At 32.3% G+C, this 15,060-nt stretch overlaps 1 protein-coding gene across 1 annotated transcript in view; it reads right to left on the bottom strand.

Annotated features, from left to right (window-relative positions):
• LOC114337496 (zinc transporter 2) overlaps positions 1-14,116 on the bottom strand; it is a 116,283-nt gene extending 102,167 nt beyond the window's left edge. Inside the window, exon 1 of the mRNA XM_028287947.2 lies at positions 13,748-14,116. Coding sequence (XP_028143748.1) covers positions 13,748-13,779 — 32 coding nt within the window. The 5' untranslated portion in view covers positions 13,780-14,116. The remainder of the gene's footprint in view (positions 1-13,747) is intronic.
• Positions 14,117-15,060: the final 944 nt, after the last annotated feature.

Consider the following 15,060-nt stretch of genomic DNA (forward strand, 5'->3'; position numbering starts at 1 on the left):
GTATTTTTGTATACACGAGATTTAATAATTTGGTTGCAGAAGCTGATATAACCCTTCGCCTTAAATTAACGACATTCACGCTTTTAGAAAGCGCTATACTTGACTTGTATGTGTAATAAACGTGTTTAATAATTGATTAATCGAATTCATCAATTGTTTAATAATTGTTTTTTACAATGATATTGGTGGTTTATCTTCAAAAATAATTTCTTGTAATAGAAAAAATATCTTAGAAGAAAGTTTATTGTGCATCAATTCACTTTTTATAAATTAAGCTAATACCGAAATACCAGTATTTTTTATATAAATACCGGTATCGAATACCGGACAAAAATCGTTTGGTATCCCGGTATTTGGGATCCCGGAATTCCGGTATTGTAAGCCCTAAACTCAATTATTATTATATGGGTTAATCCCAAGCAATTTTTGCAAAAAAATTAGAGTCACCTCTCAACGTCCATCTCAAAACAGATCCGCCCTGGACTATCTCATGTCCTAAGTACTTATAAGAGGTGGTTTCTTCAATAGGCATGCCATTTACTGAAATCTTTTCGCTTAACACAAGATTTGTCATGATTTGTGTTTTTGTATGGTTGACTTTTAATCCAACTTGTAAGGAGGCTAGGTATAGTTTCTCCAGTTGCGATACTGCATCATCGATGCTGTCAGCAAAAAGAACAATATAGTCAGCGAATCTCAAATGACTAAGCATTTCTCCGTTGATATTAATTTCTTTTTCACTCAGATTTGCGTTCTTAAACATATGCTCTAATAATGTTGTAAACAATTTTGGCGAAATTGTGTCTCCCTGTCGCACTCCGGCACTCCTCGTTTTATTTTAAATGCGTAGGTCTTTTTATCTGCCAGTTTCACGCTTGCTGTCGCATTTTGATAGATGTATTTAATCATCTTTATATAGCGATGATCTATACGACACTCTGTTAAGGCTTTTAGCATTTTTTGATGACTAATGGTGTCAAAAGCTTTTTCGTAGTCAACAAATATCAGGACTAATGGCTTGTTATATTCAAGACTCTTTTCTATTAATTTCTAAATTATTTGTAAATGATCATTCGTGCCATATCCTGCTCTAAAACCTGCTTGCTCTTTTGGTTGATAGAAATCCAACTTACTTCCTACTCTGTTGGTAATAACTCTTGTGAATAGCTTATATACTTGTGACAGCAAAATACCAAGAGATAAATCACCAATTGGAAGAAGTATATGTTCAATCCTTCAATGAACAAGCAGAATTGCTTACAAAGAGAAGGAGAAGAAGGATATGACGCCCAATAAAAAAATATGGGAGACAGTAATTGATAGACGGATACGTGACGAAACCAAAATATCCGATAATCAGTTTGGATTTAAGCAAGGCAGTTGAATTTTTAAGGCAATTTTAATTATCCTGCTTCTTCTTCATGTGTCATCTCCTCTAAGAAGATCGGCAACCATCATGACAATTCGCACTTTCGATACCGCTGCTCCAAAGAGATCAGCAGAAGTGCAGTTAAACCAAGCTCTCAAATTGTTTAACCAGGAGATGCGTCTTCTTCCACGACTGATTTATAGACCGATCACAGAACAATCTGACCCAAAAAAAATAAAGGAAGGATGAAAATTTGGGAATAGGTAGTTGAAATTGTCTATTATTATATAAGAAAAAGTTTACAATTCTACATCCCCTCCATTTTTCAAAAATAGAGGGGAATACCGCCCTCTCGAAGGTGAAAAATATACATTCAAAATAAGTCCGGAATTGGATAAACTGACTAATTCTAAGCAACTTTTGTTCTATAGAGTATTTTCCCTAAGTCAATAATTTTCGAGTTATTTGCAAGTGAATATGTCCATTTTTAACAGAAAAAAACATGTTTTTGGATGGTTTTTCGGAGATAACTCCAAGAAAACTTGAAAGTAAGTATTTCAGCGAAAAAATTTTTTTCTTAGTAAAAATATAGCTTATAAAAAACTGAAAAAAATTGTGTATGCTTAAGGTCTGAAGACCCAGTAGAAGTAGAGTTGTAGCTAATGAAAAGTAGGTTCTTCTTCATAAAATTCCAAATCGAATATTTCAATGTGAAATAACCTAAAAACGGAGCACATTTCGGGGAAATTCATTTCAACTTTTTTAAAGTGTTAAAAAAAAGGATTATTTTTGTTAAAATAAAACTTGTAACATTAAAAGTAAGTGAGTCACACTCAAAATATTGTTGGTCCCTTTTATTTTTTGGTAAAAAAATCGCGAAAATCACCCCCTAATTAGCATCACAAATAAATTTTATCATTACCACTTCACAAGTTACTTTGCTTATGTATTATTTATATGATCTGTAAGTTTCATCGGTTCAAAGTTCTTATTTTTGAAAAAGCTGTAGTTAAAATGGCTTGAACGAGTAACTAATCACGAGTTTAGGCAAATTTTGAACAGCCATAGCATAATCAATTTTAGTATAACGGGAAAACATAAAAGGAAAAATATTCAGAAAAGTAAAACCTACATTTTATTGCTCTTTAAGATTTTTGGTATTACTAATAATTTTTAAGTTAATTCCATGAACAATTCAATTTTTGTTCAGAATTTAAAAAAATGTTTTATTTTAAACCCAATTTTTTTCAAAACTGAGCACTTTGAACCAATGAAACTTATAGATAATATAAACAATACATAAGTAAAATAACTTGTGAAGCGGTTAAGATTAATTTTATTTGGGAAGCTAATTAGGGGGTGATTTTCGCGATTTTTGTAACAAAAAATAAAAGGGACCAACAATAATCCAACTAAGAATCCGTTCCATACCCATATTAATTTCATTAAGAAAGATACTTTACAATTTAGAACCATCGACTAATCTGGATCCATTGACCCCACCAAGAGTTAGATTAACCAATAACTCTAATAGTCGATATCTTCTGGCCAGATTAAGGGAACCGGATATCTTAAAGGCCATTAAACTTCATCTTGCTTATCTACACGACCAACCTGCATCAGTATTTTATGATAGGTATACCAACACAAGTGTTAAATTGTTTCTGGCTTCCGAAGGAATTCCTACAAAGAGTGAAGATCTACGGAAAATTCTTCTAGATTTTAATTATGCTTAGGGAATTGGTGCAGATGAGGTAGACGCTGATCTTGCTGCTTTTAGGTCTTTTCTAACTTCAGAAAGAATTATTCACCTGCAAAAATCAAGGGAATGCCACCGAAACTACTATTCCGCTGCCTCTCCAGGACGAAATTTTTAAACATCACGACGTGTTCTGAGGGACGTGTAGACGTGTAGAATCCTCAAATTATTTTAGTGATAACAACTTTAGCATGGTTCTGATTATTATTCGTTCTATAAGATATAAAACTGATGAATTATTTCTGTTTCTAGAGGAATTAGGGTTTCCACCGATAGTTGCGGTTACTGAGCACTGGCTTGAAGTCAACGAGCCTTTTTTTGTAGAAAAATATTCCACTATTTCTAGGTATGACCGTCCAAGTTCAGCTCATGGAGGCACCCTAATTCTCTCTACAAATAATGATTTTTCTCTGGTAACTAAATATGACTTTCTATTAAGTGAAGCATTCTTTGAGTTTTCCTTAGTTTACAGTAAGAACCTTAATCTTTATATTATTTGCATTTATAGATCACCTGACTCTTTCGTGGAACTATTTTTTCAGAACCTGCTTAATTTGTTAGATGACCTGCCCCATAAAAGCAGAAAAATTTTATGGGGGGACTTCAACATTAATTATGCTGCTGCTTGTGCTACACAAATATCCCTGGACAACATATTTGAATCATATGGTCTATCAATGCACATTGATTCTCCTACAAGGATTACAAAAACTTCATCTACCATAATTGATTATATTGTCTCAGATTTCTCACCCCGTGATGTCTGCGCTACAACTGTTAATTCAGGACTATCTGATCATGAAGCGGTTTATACGAAGTTTAACATCTTTACCAAGTCCTCCTCGAAAACTCGACGTTTAGGCAGGATTTTTTCCGGTCGGAACTTTCGTAAATTCCAAAATTTATGCTTAACCTCTGAGTGGCACTTTCCTTCTATGGAGGTCGATTATAACTTCAGTGATTTTTTGAATAAGCTGGTCTGTATCTTCAATAAAGCATTTCCTTTAATCACAATTAAGCAAAAACATCGCAAACCCTGGACTACCAACGGTGTCCGCATATCAGCCAAAAACATGCGTTCACTACTGTATATCAAGAAATTTACTACCAACGTCTCTGTTACTGAATACATCACCAAGTACAGGGCAATCTATTTAAAACTTATAAAATCAGCTAAAAAATTGTACTATCAAAATCGTCTCAGGAGCTCTAAAAGTGTTGCAAAAGAAACTTGGTCCATAATAAACGATCTTCGATTTAACACTCACACAGCTCAAACATTTTCCCTTCCAGACCCAGAAAATCTAAATGAATACTTTGTTAATGTAAGTAAAAATATAACATCAACTATTGTGTCACAACAAGATCCCATTTACTATCTCCCTAATTCAGGAAAGGTTTCGAATTCATTCTTTATAAGACCGGTTGAAAAATCCGAACTGATCCAAACAATCAATAGTATCAAAAGCAAATCTTCCTGTAGTACCGATGGACTATCCATAAAAATTTTCTCAAATCTCCCAGACAATGTGTTGGGAGTCCTCATCTCTCTAATTAATGATTCTTTTGAGAAAGGTAAATTTCCAGAGTGCCTAAAGACGGCCATCATTATTCCTCTTCATAAGGGTGGTGAAAAATCTAATGACTGCAGTTATAGACCTATTGCATTACTACCGGTACTCTCCAAAATTATTGAGAGACTCATAAAAGCCCGACTTATGTCCTTTCTCGCTGATAACAAGATTTTATCACAAAATCAGTTCGGCTTTTTAAATAATAAATGTACCACCGATGCCATGTTTTCTGTACTACATGAGGTTTATCAAGCATTAAACAATAATCTGCACACTGCCACTGTTTTTTGTGATTATGCCAAAGCTTTTGATTGTGTAAATCACGACATTTTGATAAAAAACTAGTTTTCTATGGAATTCGAGGTATTCCTTTGAACTGGTTTCAATCTTACTTGGATAATAGGAAACAACTGGTTAGAGCAAATGATACAGACTCTAGTCTCAAAAATGTTGTATGTGGGGTACCACAAGGTTCAGTATTGGGTCCTCTACTTTTCCTTATCTTTATTAATGACATCACTAGGAACTCTTCAACCCTTACCTCTTCATTACAGCCAGATCAGTATCGTTGATTCTGTAAAGTTTCTTGGTATTTTTTTAGATAGCAACCTTAAATGGTCCCTTCATATCGATGTGTTAAGCAAGAAACTATCCTCAGCTTGCTTTGCAATAAGATCTGTTTCGAAGGAAATGAATTTAGCCTCTTCCAAAATATCATACTTTTCATTGTTCGAGTCCCATCTTCGATATGGTCTGCCTTTTTGGGGTTCTGGTACAGCTGCCCAATCCGATGTTACTTTAAATTACAAAAAAGAGCAATAAGATATCTGTTTGGCCCCAGAAGAACAACACATTGCAGAAGCTACTTCAAAGGTCACAGGATTCTAACATTATCTTCTTTATATATTTTAGAAACTGTTTGCTTAATTCGTAAACATCTACATGTCTTTTCAGCAAGACCTAGACATGACTATTCCACCAGAAATTCTACCTTTGGCATCTATTTACCGATCCCGTCCAGTGAGTTAGTAAAGAAATCTATATTATATTCTGCAAAAAAACTATACAACCATCTCCCTCTACAACTTAAATCTGCATCATCTTTCCCCAAGTTCCGTAAAATGACAAAAGCCTATTTATCTGAAAGACCATATTATTCAATAGCAGAGTTTCTTAACCAATAACTAAGAAATTACAGTATTCTTATGTATAAGTAGAATCTTAATCTATATTTGGGTGTCATATTTAGCAGCATAACTTATTAAATTACTTATTAAATTTCTTAAGGTAGATTACGCAATTTGCAAATTTTTTTTTAATTTTGCAGTAGATTGTTACTGATTTTTTTATTTCACTTTATTATGTTTTATTTATATTGATGATTTGTATAATTTTAGTAAATTGTATTTGTATTATTTTTATTTATGATTCTTGTAAGCTTTGTCTATAAAATTGTTAAATTTTTCATGACAATAAAGCATATTTCTATTCTATTTTATTCTATAATATTTTGAGCGTAACTCACTTATTTTTAATGTTAGAAATTTTTTTAAAAAACAAAAATCAACCTTTTTTAAACACTTTAAAAAAGTTGTAATGAATTTTCCCCGAAAAGTGCTCTGTTTTTTGGTTATTTCACATTTGAAATATTCGATTTGGAATTTGACGAAGAAGAACCTACTTTTCATTAGCTACAACTCTGCTGATACTGGGTCTACAGACCTCATGTATACACCATTTTTTCAATTTTTTTATGGGCTATAGTTTTGCTAAGAATATTTTTTTCGCTAGAGTACTTACTTTTTGAGTGTTCTGCGAAAAACCGTCCATAAAAATGTTTTTTTTTTTGTTAAAAATGAACATATTCACTTGCAAATAACTCGAAAAGTATTGACTTGCTGAAAAAACTCTATAGAACAAAAGTTGCTTAGAATTAGTCATTTTATCCAATTCCGGGCATATTTTGAACGTATATTTTTTCACTCACGAGAAAATATTTTTCACCCCGTATTTCCCAATTTTTGTAAAATGGAGGGGATCTAGAATTGTAAACTTTTTCTTATATAATAATAGACAATTTCAACTACCTATTTCCAAATTTTCATCCTTCCTTTATTTTTTTGGAGGTTTTCGTAAAATTTTGTGTTCCCTGATCGGGCTATTAGTAGAAAATACTGAAAGATATTTAGAACAAAAACTTGAACAGCGAAGACAAGCTATTCAGGAAAAAGAGAAACTCTAACCATTACCTATTCCCAGGTTTGATACAACCAAAGGAAATGTTAGAAATGTTTTGGATATCATACAAGTTAAACCAGTTGACGGTTTATATGGAGAATGGACGAAATACAAACAACAAACTTTTTTAAAGTGTTTAAAAAAAGGATTATTTTTGTTTTTTAAAAAACTTGTAACATTAAAAGTAAGTGAGTTACGCTCAAAATATTGTTGGTCCCTTTTATTTTTTGGTAAAAAAAATCGCGACAATCTCCCCTAATTAGCATCACAAATAAATTTTATCATTACCACTTCACAAGTTACTTTGATTATGTATTATTTATATGATCTGTAAGTTTCATCGTTTCAAAGTGCTTATTTTTGAAAAAGCTGTAGTAAAAATGGCTTCAACGAGTAACTAATCACGAGTTTAGGCAAATTTTGAACATCCATAGCATAATTAATTTTAGTATAACAAGAAAAAAAAAGGAAAAATATTCAAAAAAGCAAAACGTACATTTTATTACTCTTTAAGATTTTTGGTATTACTAATAATTTTTAAGTTAATTCCATAAACAATTCCAATTTTTTTCAAAATTAAAAAAAATGTTTTATTTTAAACCTAATTTTTTTCAAAACCTATCCCTTCGAACCAATGAAACTTATAGATAATATAAACAATACATAAGTAAAGTAACTTGTGAAGCGGTTACGATTAATTTTATTTGGGAAGATAATTAGGGGGCGATTTTCGCGATTTTTGTACCAAAAAATAAAAGGGACCAACAATATTTTGAGCGTAACTCACTTATTTTTAATGTTAGAATTTTTTTTAAAAAACCTTTTTTTAAACACTTTAAAAAGTTGTAATGAATTTTCCACGAAAACTGCCCTTTTTTGGTTATTTCACATTGAAATATTCGATTTGGAATTTGACGAAGAAGAACCTACTTTTCATTAGCCACAACTCTGCTTATACTAGGTCTGCAGAACTCAAGCGTACACCATTTTTTTTCAATTTTTTATAAGCTGTATTTTTTACTAAGAATATTTTTTTCGCTAGAGTACTTACTTTTTGAGTTATCTGCGAAAAACCGTCCATAAACATGTTTTTTTTTTGTTAAAAACATATTCACTCGCAAATAACTCGAAAAGTATTGACTTAGTGAAAAAACTCTATAGAACAAAAGTTGCTTAGAATTAGTCATTTTATCCAATTCCGGGCCTATTTTGAACGTATATTTTTTCACTCACGAGAAAATATTTTTCACTCCGTATTTCCCAATTTTTGTATCCCAACTTATAGATAATATAAACAATACATAAGTAAAGTAACTTGTGAAGCGGTTACGATTAATTTTATTTGGGAAGATAATTAGGGGGCGATTTTCGCGATTTTTGTACCAAAAAATAAAAGGGACCAACAATATTTTGAGCGTAACTCACTTATTTTTAATGTTAGAATTTTTTTTAAAAAACCTTTTTTTAAACACTTTAAAAAGTTGTAATGAATTTTCCCCGAAAACTGCCCTTTTTTGGTTATTTCACATTGAAATATTCGATTTGGAATTTGACGAAGAAGAACCTACTTTTCATTAGCCACAACTCTGCTTATACTAGGTCTGCAGAACTCAAGCGTACACCATTTTTTTTCAATTTTTTATAAGCTGTATTTTTTACTAAGAATATTTTTTTCGCTAGAGTACTTACTTTTTGAGTTATCTGCGAAAAACCGTCCATAAACATGTTTTTTTTTTGTTAAAAACATATTCACTCGCAAATAACTCGAAAAGTATTGACTTAGTGAAAAAACTCTATAGAACAAAAGTTGCTTAGAATTAGTCATTTTATCCAATTCCGGGCCTATTTTGAACGTATATTTTTTCACTCACGAGAAAATATTTTTCACTCCGTATTTCCCAATTTTTGTAAAATGGAGGGGATGTAGAATTGTAAACTGTTTCTTATATAATAATAGACAATTTCAACTGCCTATTTCCAAATATTCATCCTTCATTTATTTTTTTTGGAGGTTTTCTTAAAATTTTGTGTTCCCTGATCGGGCTATTAGTAGAAAATACTGAAAGATATTTAGAACAAAAACTTGAACAGCGAAGACAAGCTATTCCGGAAAAAGAGAAACTCTAACCATTACCTATTCCCAGCTTTGATAGAACCAAAGAAAATGTTAGAAATGTTGTGGATATCATACAAGATAAAACAGTTGACGGTTTATATGGGGAATGGAAGAAACACAAACAACAAACACACGTTTTTCGATAAATCAGATAAAAGGATGCAAATAAAATTTTCATGATTTGGATTTTATGTGTCTCTAAGCGTTCAGCTGTGTCTAAAGGAAATCAGTGCAAAAGATTATAAATTTGGGGGCCAAAGCTTTATAAAACGCTACTGCAATAAAAATTTCTCTTCAAAATTATTTAAATGTAAGTCGTCTAACGTATAACATCAACAGGAGCACAGGAAACATACGCAGAGTTAAAAACACAAACAAAAATGCTAGGTCTGGAAATTAACACAGAAAAAACAAAAATAATGACTCAGACGAGAAGAAATATAGGCCCACAAAACATTATACATGAAGATGACATTGAAACGGTTGGAAAGTTTACATACCTGGGAGTAGAAATATATGCCGACGCATCAGAAAACGGAGAAATACGGAAGAGAATAACGCAGGCAAACAGAGCTTATTTTGCCCTCTCCCATATATTTCGATCTAAAAGTGTCCACCGAAATACAAAGATGAGAATCTATAAAACTTTAAGGGCCGGTTGTTCGAACGCTAATCAACAATGATCATTATTAAATATTTAATTACTGTCACCAAAACTGTCAATGTCAACTTTGTTTGGGTTGCTGAAAACATAATTAATTACAATTATGAGATTTATTATTAATTATGTTAAAATTATTGTTATATTAATTGATTATAGTCTCAGAATTGTAATTAATTATGTTTTGACAACCCAAACAAAGTTGACATTGACAGTAATTAATTATTTGATAATGATCATTGTTGATTAGCGTTCGAACAACCGGACCTAAAACTATAAAACTTTAATTCGACCAATAACATGCTATAGAAGTGAAGCCTGGGTCCTGAAAGAAACATCCACAAACAAACTCGACACATTCGAAAGGAAGGTACTGAGGAGAATACTAGGACCTGTGAGGGAAAACGGAATCTTCAGAAGTCGATACAACAACGTCAGACTTCATTAGAATACAAATATTGTAATAGGCCGGACATGTGATAAGAATGGGAGAGGATAGGCTACCAAAAAGAGCACTGAATACTAGAATGCAGGGAAAGAGACCGGTTGGAAAGCCAAGAAAACGCTGGGAAGACACAGTAAACAGCGACGCACAATCCCCAAGGCTTTGAGGCCAAGGCTCAATTTGGGCTGTAGTGCCGTAGAAGAAGAAGAAGAACAAAAAGTCATCTAACGTGTGCATTTCTAAATGTCATAATGCCTCACCATGTGAAAATAAATACTAACCTTTGATTTAATTACAACAATATAGAAACAATAACATCAAAACTAAAAAATGACATAAAATACCTAATCTTATAAATTTATGACATTTTAATACCTATTGGAGTTTGACTGGTCAAATCCCGACTTTATGAAATTAAGTTTCGACGTTTGTCTGACCAAATTAGTAACTCCTAGGTTTGACGGCAACACATGCAACGCAGAACTGAAAAAGTAGTCGAGCTAGGGAAGAAGGTCGGACTTAACACAAACGTCAGAAAAACTAAGATAATGAAAATAAATAAACCAAGAGAAATGGGAATATCACTGGGAGGCAGTAAATTAGAAATTTAACTACGTGGGCAGTATTTTGAACAACAAAGGAAGGACGGAGGAGGACGTAAAATGGAGAATAGCACTGGCGAAGCGTACATGCAACCATTGTTACCATTGGTAACAATTAAAATTTGCAAATAAATATTTTATGACTACTATGAAATAATTCCATTTATATTTTTTAAAAATAGAAATATTTGTTAATAGTATCTACCTAATTCAGTAAAATAGCCAACTAGACGCACGAAAATATCAGCGAGTTTATGTAAAATACGCACGTTATTATAATACGCCCTTACCGTGCGCCGCGCCGTTACCACTTCTGTGAGTGGCAACGATGCTAGGATCTTTGTATCGGTCAGAACTGGATCGTCTCTGAAAATTTTGCGGGCACGATGGCTCTGAGGCCGCTGTGGATTAGTATTCGTGTTACTAAATCTTAATTTGGTGACGCTAGGTAGGGCCGGTGTCTATCGGAACAGAAAATACCGACCGTAAGAATATCAGACTTAATAAATGCAATTTTAATTATCATTATAATTATAGGTAATAATTATAATTCCATTTATGAAGTCTGTTATTCTTAAGGCCGGTATTTTCTCGATTAAACTCCGGTTAGTTAACCGTACCGGCCCTTTGGATTCGATTATTGCATAATATGCATTATTAATTATTAGTTTATAACTTGTAACTGTACTTGCTTACTATACAGATAACATATCTATACCTTTTTATCCTATGTAAATCATATTAATCGATTTTAATTACTTGTCGAAATATATTAATTAACAACAACATTATTATATGACATATAATAATATTGATTATACAGTACATTGTAGTGTATAATCAATAAAATAAAAACTATTTAATATTTTAGGCTAAAAATGACAAATGAATGTACTGATTAGTATACTAATTATACAATTTGGATTTTTTAATAAAGTATAAAGGTGATATAATACATATTTTACCTAAAAACAACAAAAATGTTTTTAGTTTGTAGATACTTTATATAATTTCTTAAATTTTTAATTTTTTAATTTTATTTCTGTATTTCATCTATTTTTATAAAAGACCTGGATAGCGCGTACCAAAAAAAAGTTGATTAATAGCAAGCTGAAAATTCACGGTGTCTAGTCGGACAAACTTTGATGTATGGGAACACTGTATATATAAAAATATTTATAAAATACATTATATCAATCATTATCATATGATTATATACAATCATATCTGGTTTTGGTAACACTTTAGAAAAAGTCACGCGTCGCCACTGGAGAATAGGACTAGCTCAAAACGCATTCAATATGCTAATAAAAAAGTGGTCTTCACGTCAGATGACAAGTAAAACCAAGATACGATTATTCAACAGCAACGTGAAGACTGTACTAGTATATGGAGCAGAAACTTGGAAAGTGTCAAGAAAATATATCGGACAGATTCAGGTGTTCATAAACATATGCCTTAACATTTAGTGGCCAAACCGCATATCAAACCAAGAGTTATGGACAAGAGAACTAACCAGGAATCAGGAACCTATATCTAAAACAATATGCAAAAGAAAAGGAGTTGGATGTGGCACACACTAAGGAGACCTGAGACAGACATAGCGAGGCAAGCCCTAGAATACGCACCACATGGCAAGAGAAGACCAGGTAGACCCGTAGGAACGTGGAAAAGAAGTGTCGAGAAATAAATTAATGATATTGGGAAAACCTGGGCAGAAATAAAGATCAGTGCAAAGGATAGGACATAATGGAAGTAGACAGCTGACGCCCTATGCTCCGATTGGAGTGAAGAGGAATAAGTAAGTAAGTAAGGTTTGACGGAAATTCTTTAGTCAGAACACGAAAAATATAATTTATTTGGGCTTTGACTTTTAACTAAGACATTAAGTCAAACTTAGGGTCTTAAACTTAGGGTCAAACAAAGTGTAATTTTTAGTGCTGCAAGCCTTTATCACTTAGCCCTCCCAGTGCCATAGGAATATGATTTCTGTTCCGAATGCGATATTTTAGAATGTCATATAAATTTTTGATCGGACTTAGATCTAATATGGGCTATATGGTGGCCAACATAATCTTTTAAATTGAATCTCATCCAGGTAAGTATTAACTATTCTAAGGACATGAGGACGTGCGGTATCGTGCATTAGCACGAATCTGTCATATCCAATATGACTGGTAAATGGCAAAACATGATTTTTTAAAATGTTTTCAATGTAAATATCAGCTGTCATTCACCCAATCACATCCACAAGTTCGGTATGTTCTTTCCAAGCAATACCACATACCACGATGGTTTAATTGGGCATGTTAAGAGGACTGTCGAGCAGTGGAAAGATGTATTGTTCATAGATGAAACTAGAATTCAGTTATGGAAGCGAGATTGACGAAAAATCATCTACAGAAGAGTTGACGAATGGTATAAGTTGTAACCGTATACAGAGCGTTAAGTTTTGATGGCAGTGGCATAGTGCTATGGAGCGGTATTTCTTGGAAAGGACATACCGAATGTGTGGAGGTGATTGGGCAAATGGTAGTTGACATGTACATTGAAAACATTTTAGATCATGTTTTACCATTTGCCATTCACATTGGATATGACAGATTTGTGCTAATTCACGATAACGCACGACCTCATGTCGCTAGAATAGTGAATACTTACCTTGATGAGATTCCATTTAAAATATTCTATTGGCCACCATTACTCCATATCAGATTTAAATCCAATCGAGCATTTATATGACACTTAAAAACATAGCATTCTAAAAAGAAGTCATATTCTTATGACACTGGTAGCGCTAAGGATTGCAGCACAAAAAATTTCACTTCACGTGATAATTTCAAAATTTCCATATTTTTGTCCATGAGCCATGAGTGTACATATAATAGCAATGCTTTAGCACTAATCACAATACCTACGTCTTCTTTGTTTCAAATATATTAGATATTTGGCGAAAACCATTATAACGAAATCAATAACTTACACTAAGGACCCTGTTTCTGGACCATTCTGCATCTTTGCTGTTTACGAAGTCAGTGGACTTCCTGTAGTTGGTCAAAACTAAACGTAACTCTATGCGATACCACTATAGTAAACGTTATCGATTTCTGATCACAAAAATGTCGATATCAAAAAATTCACTTGATATCTTAGTTACTCGCCATTCACACTAACAATACAATCGAGAAAAATTCAATTGTAATATCTGAGATTCAACTTGAAATCGCCACTGGTGATAAGAACTTGGTAAAAATGTGTAAATAAATAAACCTATTAATGCTTAACATAGCTACTTAGTTATTTTAAACTGGAACTGAATCGCAGAACCGACTTAGACCCGTGATTTAACTTTAGTAGAAAAATAGCTCAAGTAGGCATAGCTTATAATAAGTCGTTATCTTTTTGATAAGACCCGGTCCGAAAAACTATATTTATTTTAAAACGTAATGGTTTAATTATATTATGAATATTTTTATTGTTTTAAAAGAGTATAGGCCTATGAGAGGCAAGTTTTTTACATATTTATCTGTAAAGTAATTAGGATCTTTCTAAAGTTTGAACATATATAGTTTAGGATATTTTAAAAATAATCAAATTAATTTTCAAACCGCACATGTCGTGGTGTATATAGTCCAGAGAAATAAGGTTTTCGTCGGGACACTTGACCGCCAGGTTGTAAACGGGCTTTTTAGGTACTATATACCTAATACATTATAAATACAAAAATGCCCGTCACAGTTTGGACAAGACTTTACTTATTAACAAATAAGGTTCAAAAATGGCAGTTTTTTCGTTTAAATCTCTACAGATAAAAATAGGGTAATTAAACATCTTATTTAGAGTATTCATCTTTTAGTACACGAGCAAAGGTTTAAAATGGCAGTTTTTGAATTTTAGTACGATCATTTTGTTGCTCCGGAAAAATAAGACTAAAATTTCGAAAATCAAAAATTTGCTATACCTTTTGCGAAAATTAACTTAATACTTTGATATTGCATGAAAAGTAGAGTCAAACAGTCCACATAATACACAAAAAATTTCAAGACGATTTGCCAATTAGTCCAGCAATTCTGTGGAAACAACATGAAAGAAGAATACATATATTTTCAACGTATGTATTTAAAAATCAATAAAAAGTTATTTTTACCATTCTGAAAACATTTTACTAAAGTAGAGTCATTTATGGCTTATAAATAATTTGAATAACGTTGTTAATATTGACTATAGGCTAAATCTACTTTGGGATTTGAAAAGCTAGTACATTTACAAGAATTTTTGAAAAAAAAATTTTGCCTA

Source organism: Diabrotica virgifera, chromosome 10 (assembly GCF_917563875.1).
Source record: "Diabrotica virgifera virgifera chromosome 10, PGI_DIABVI_V3a".
Taxonomy (NCBI): Eukaryota; Metazoa; Arthropoda; class Insecta; order Coleoptera; family Chrysomelidae; genus Diabrotica; species Diabrotica virgifera.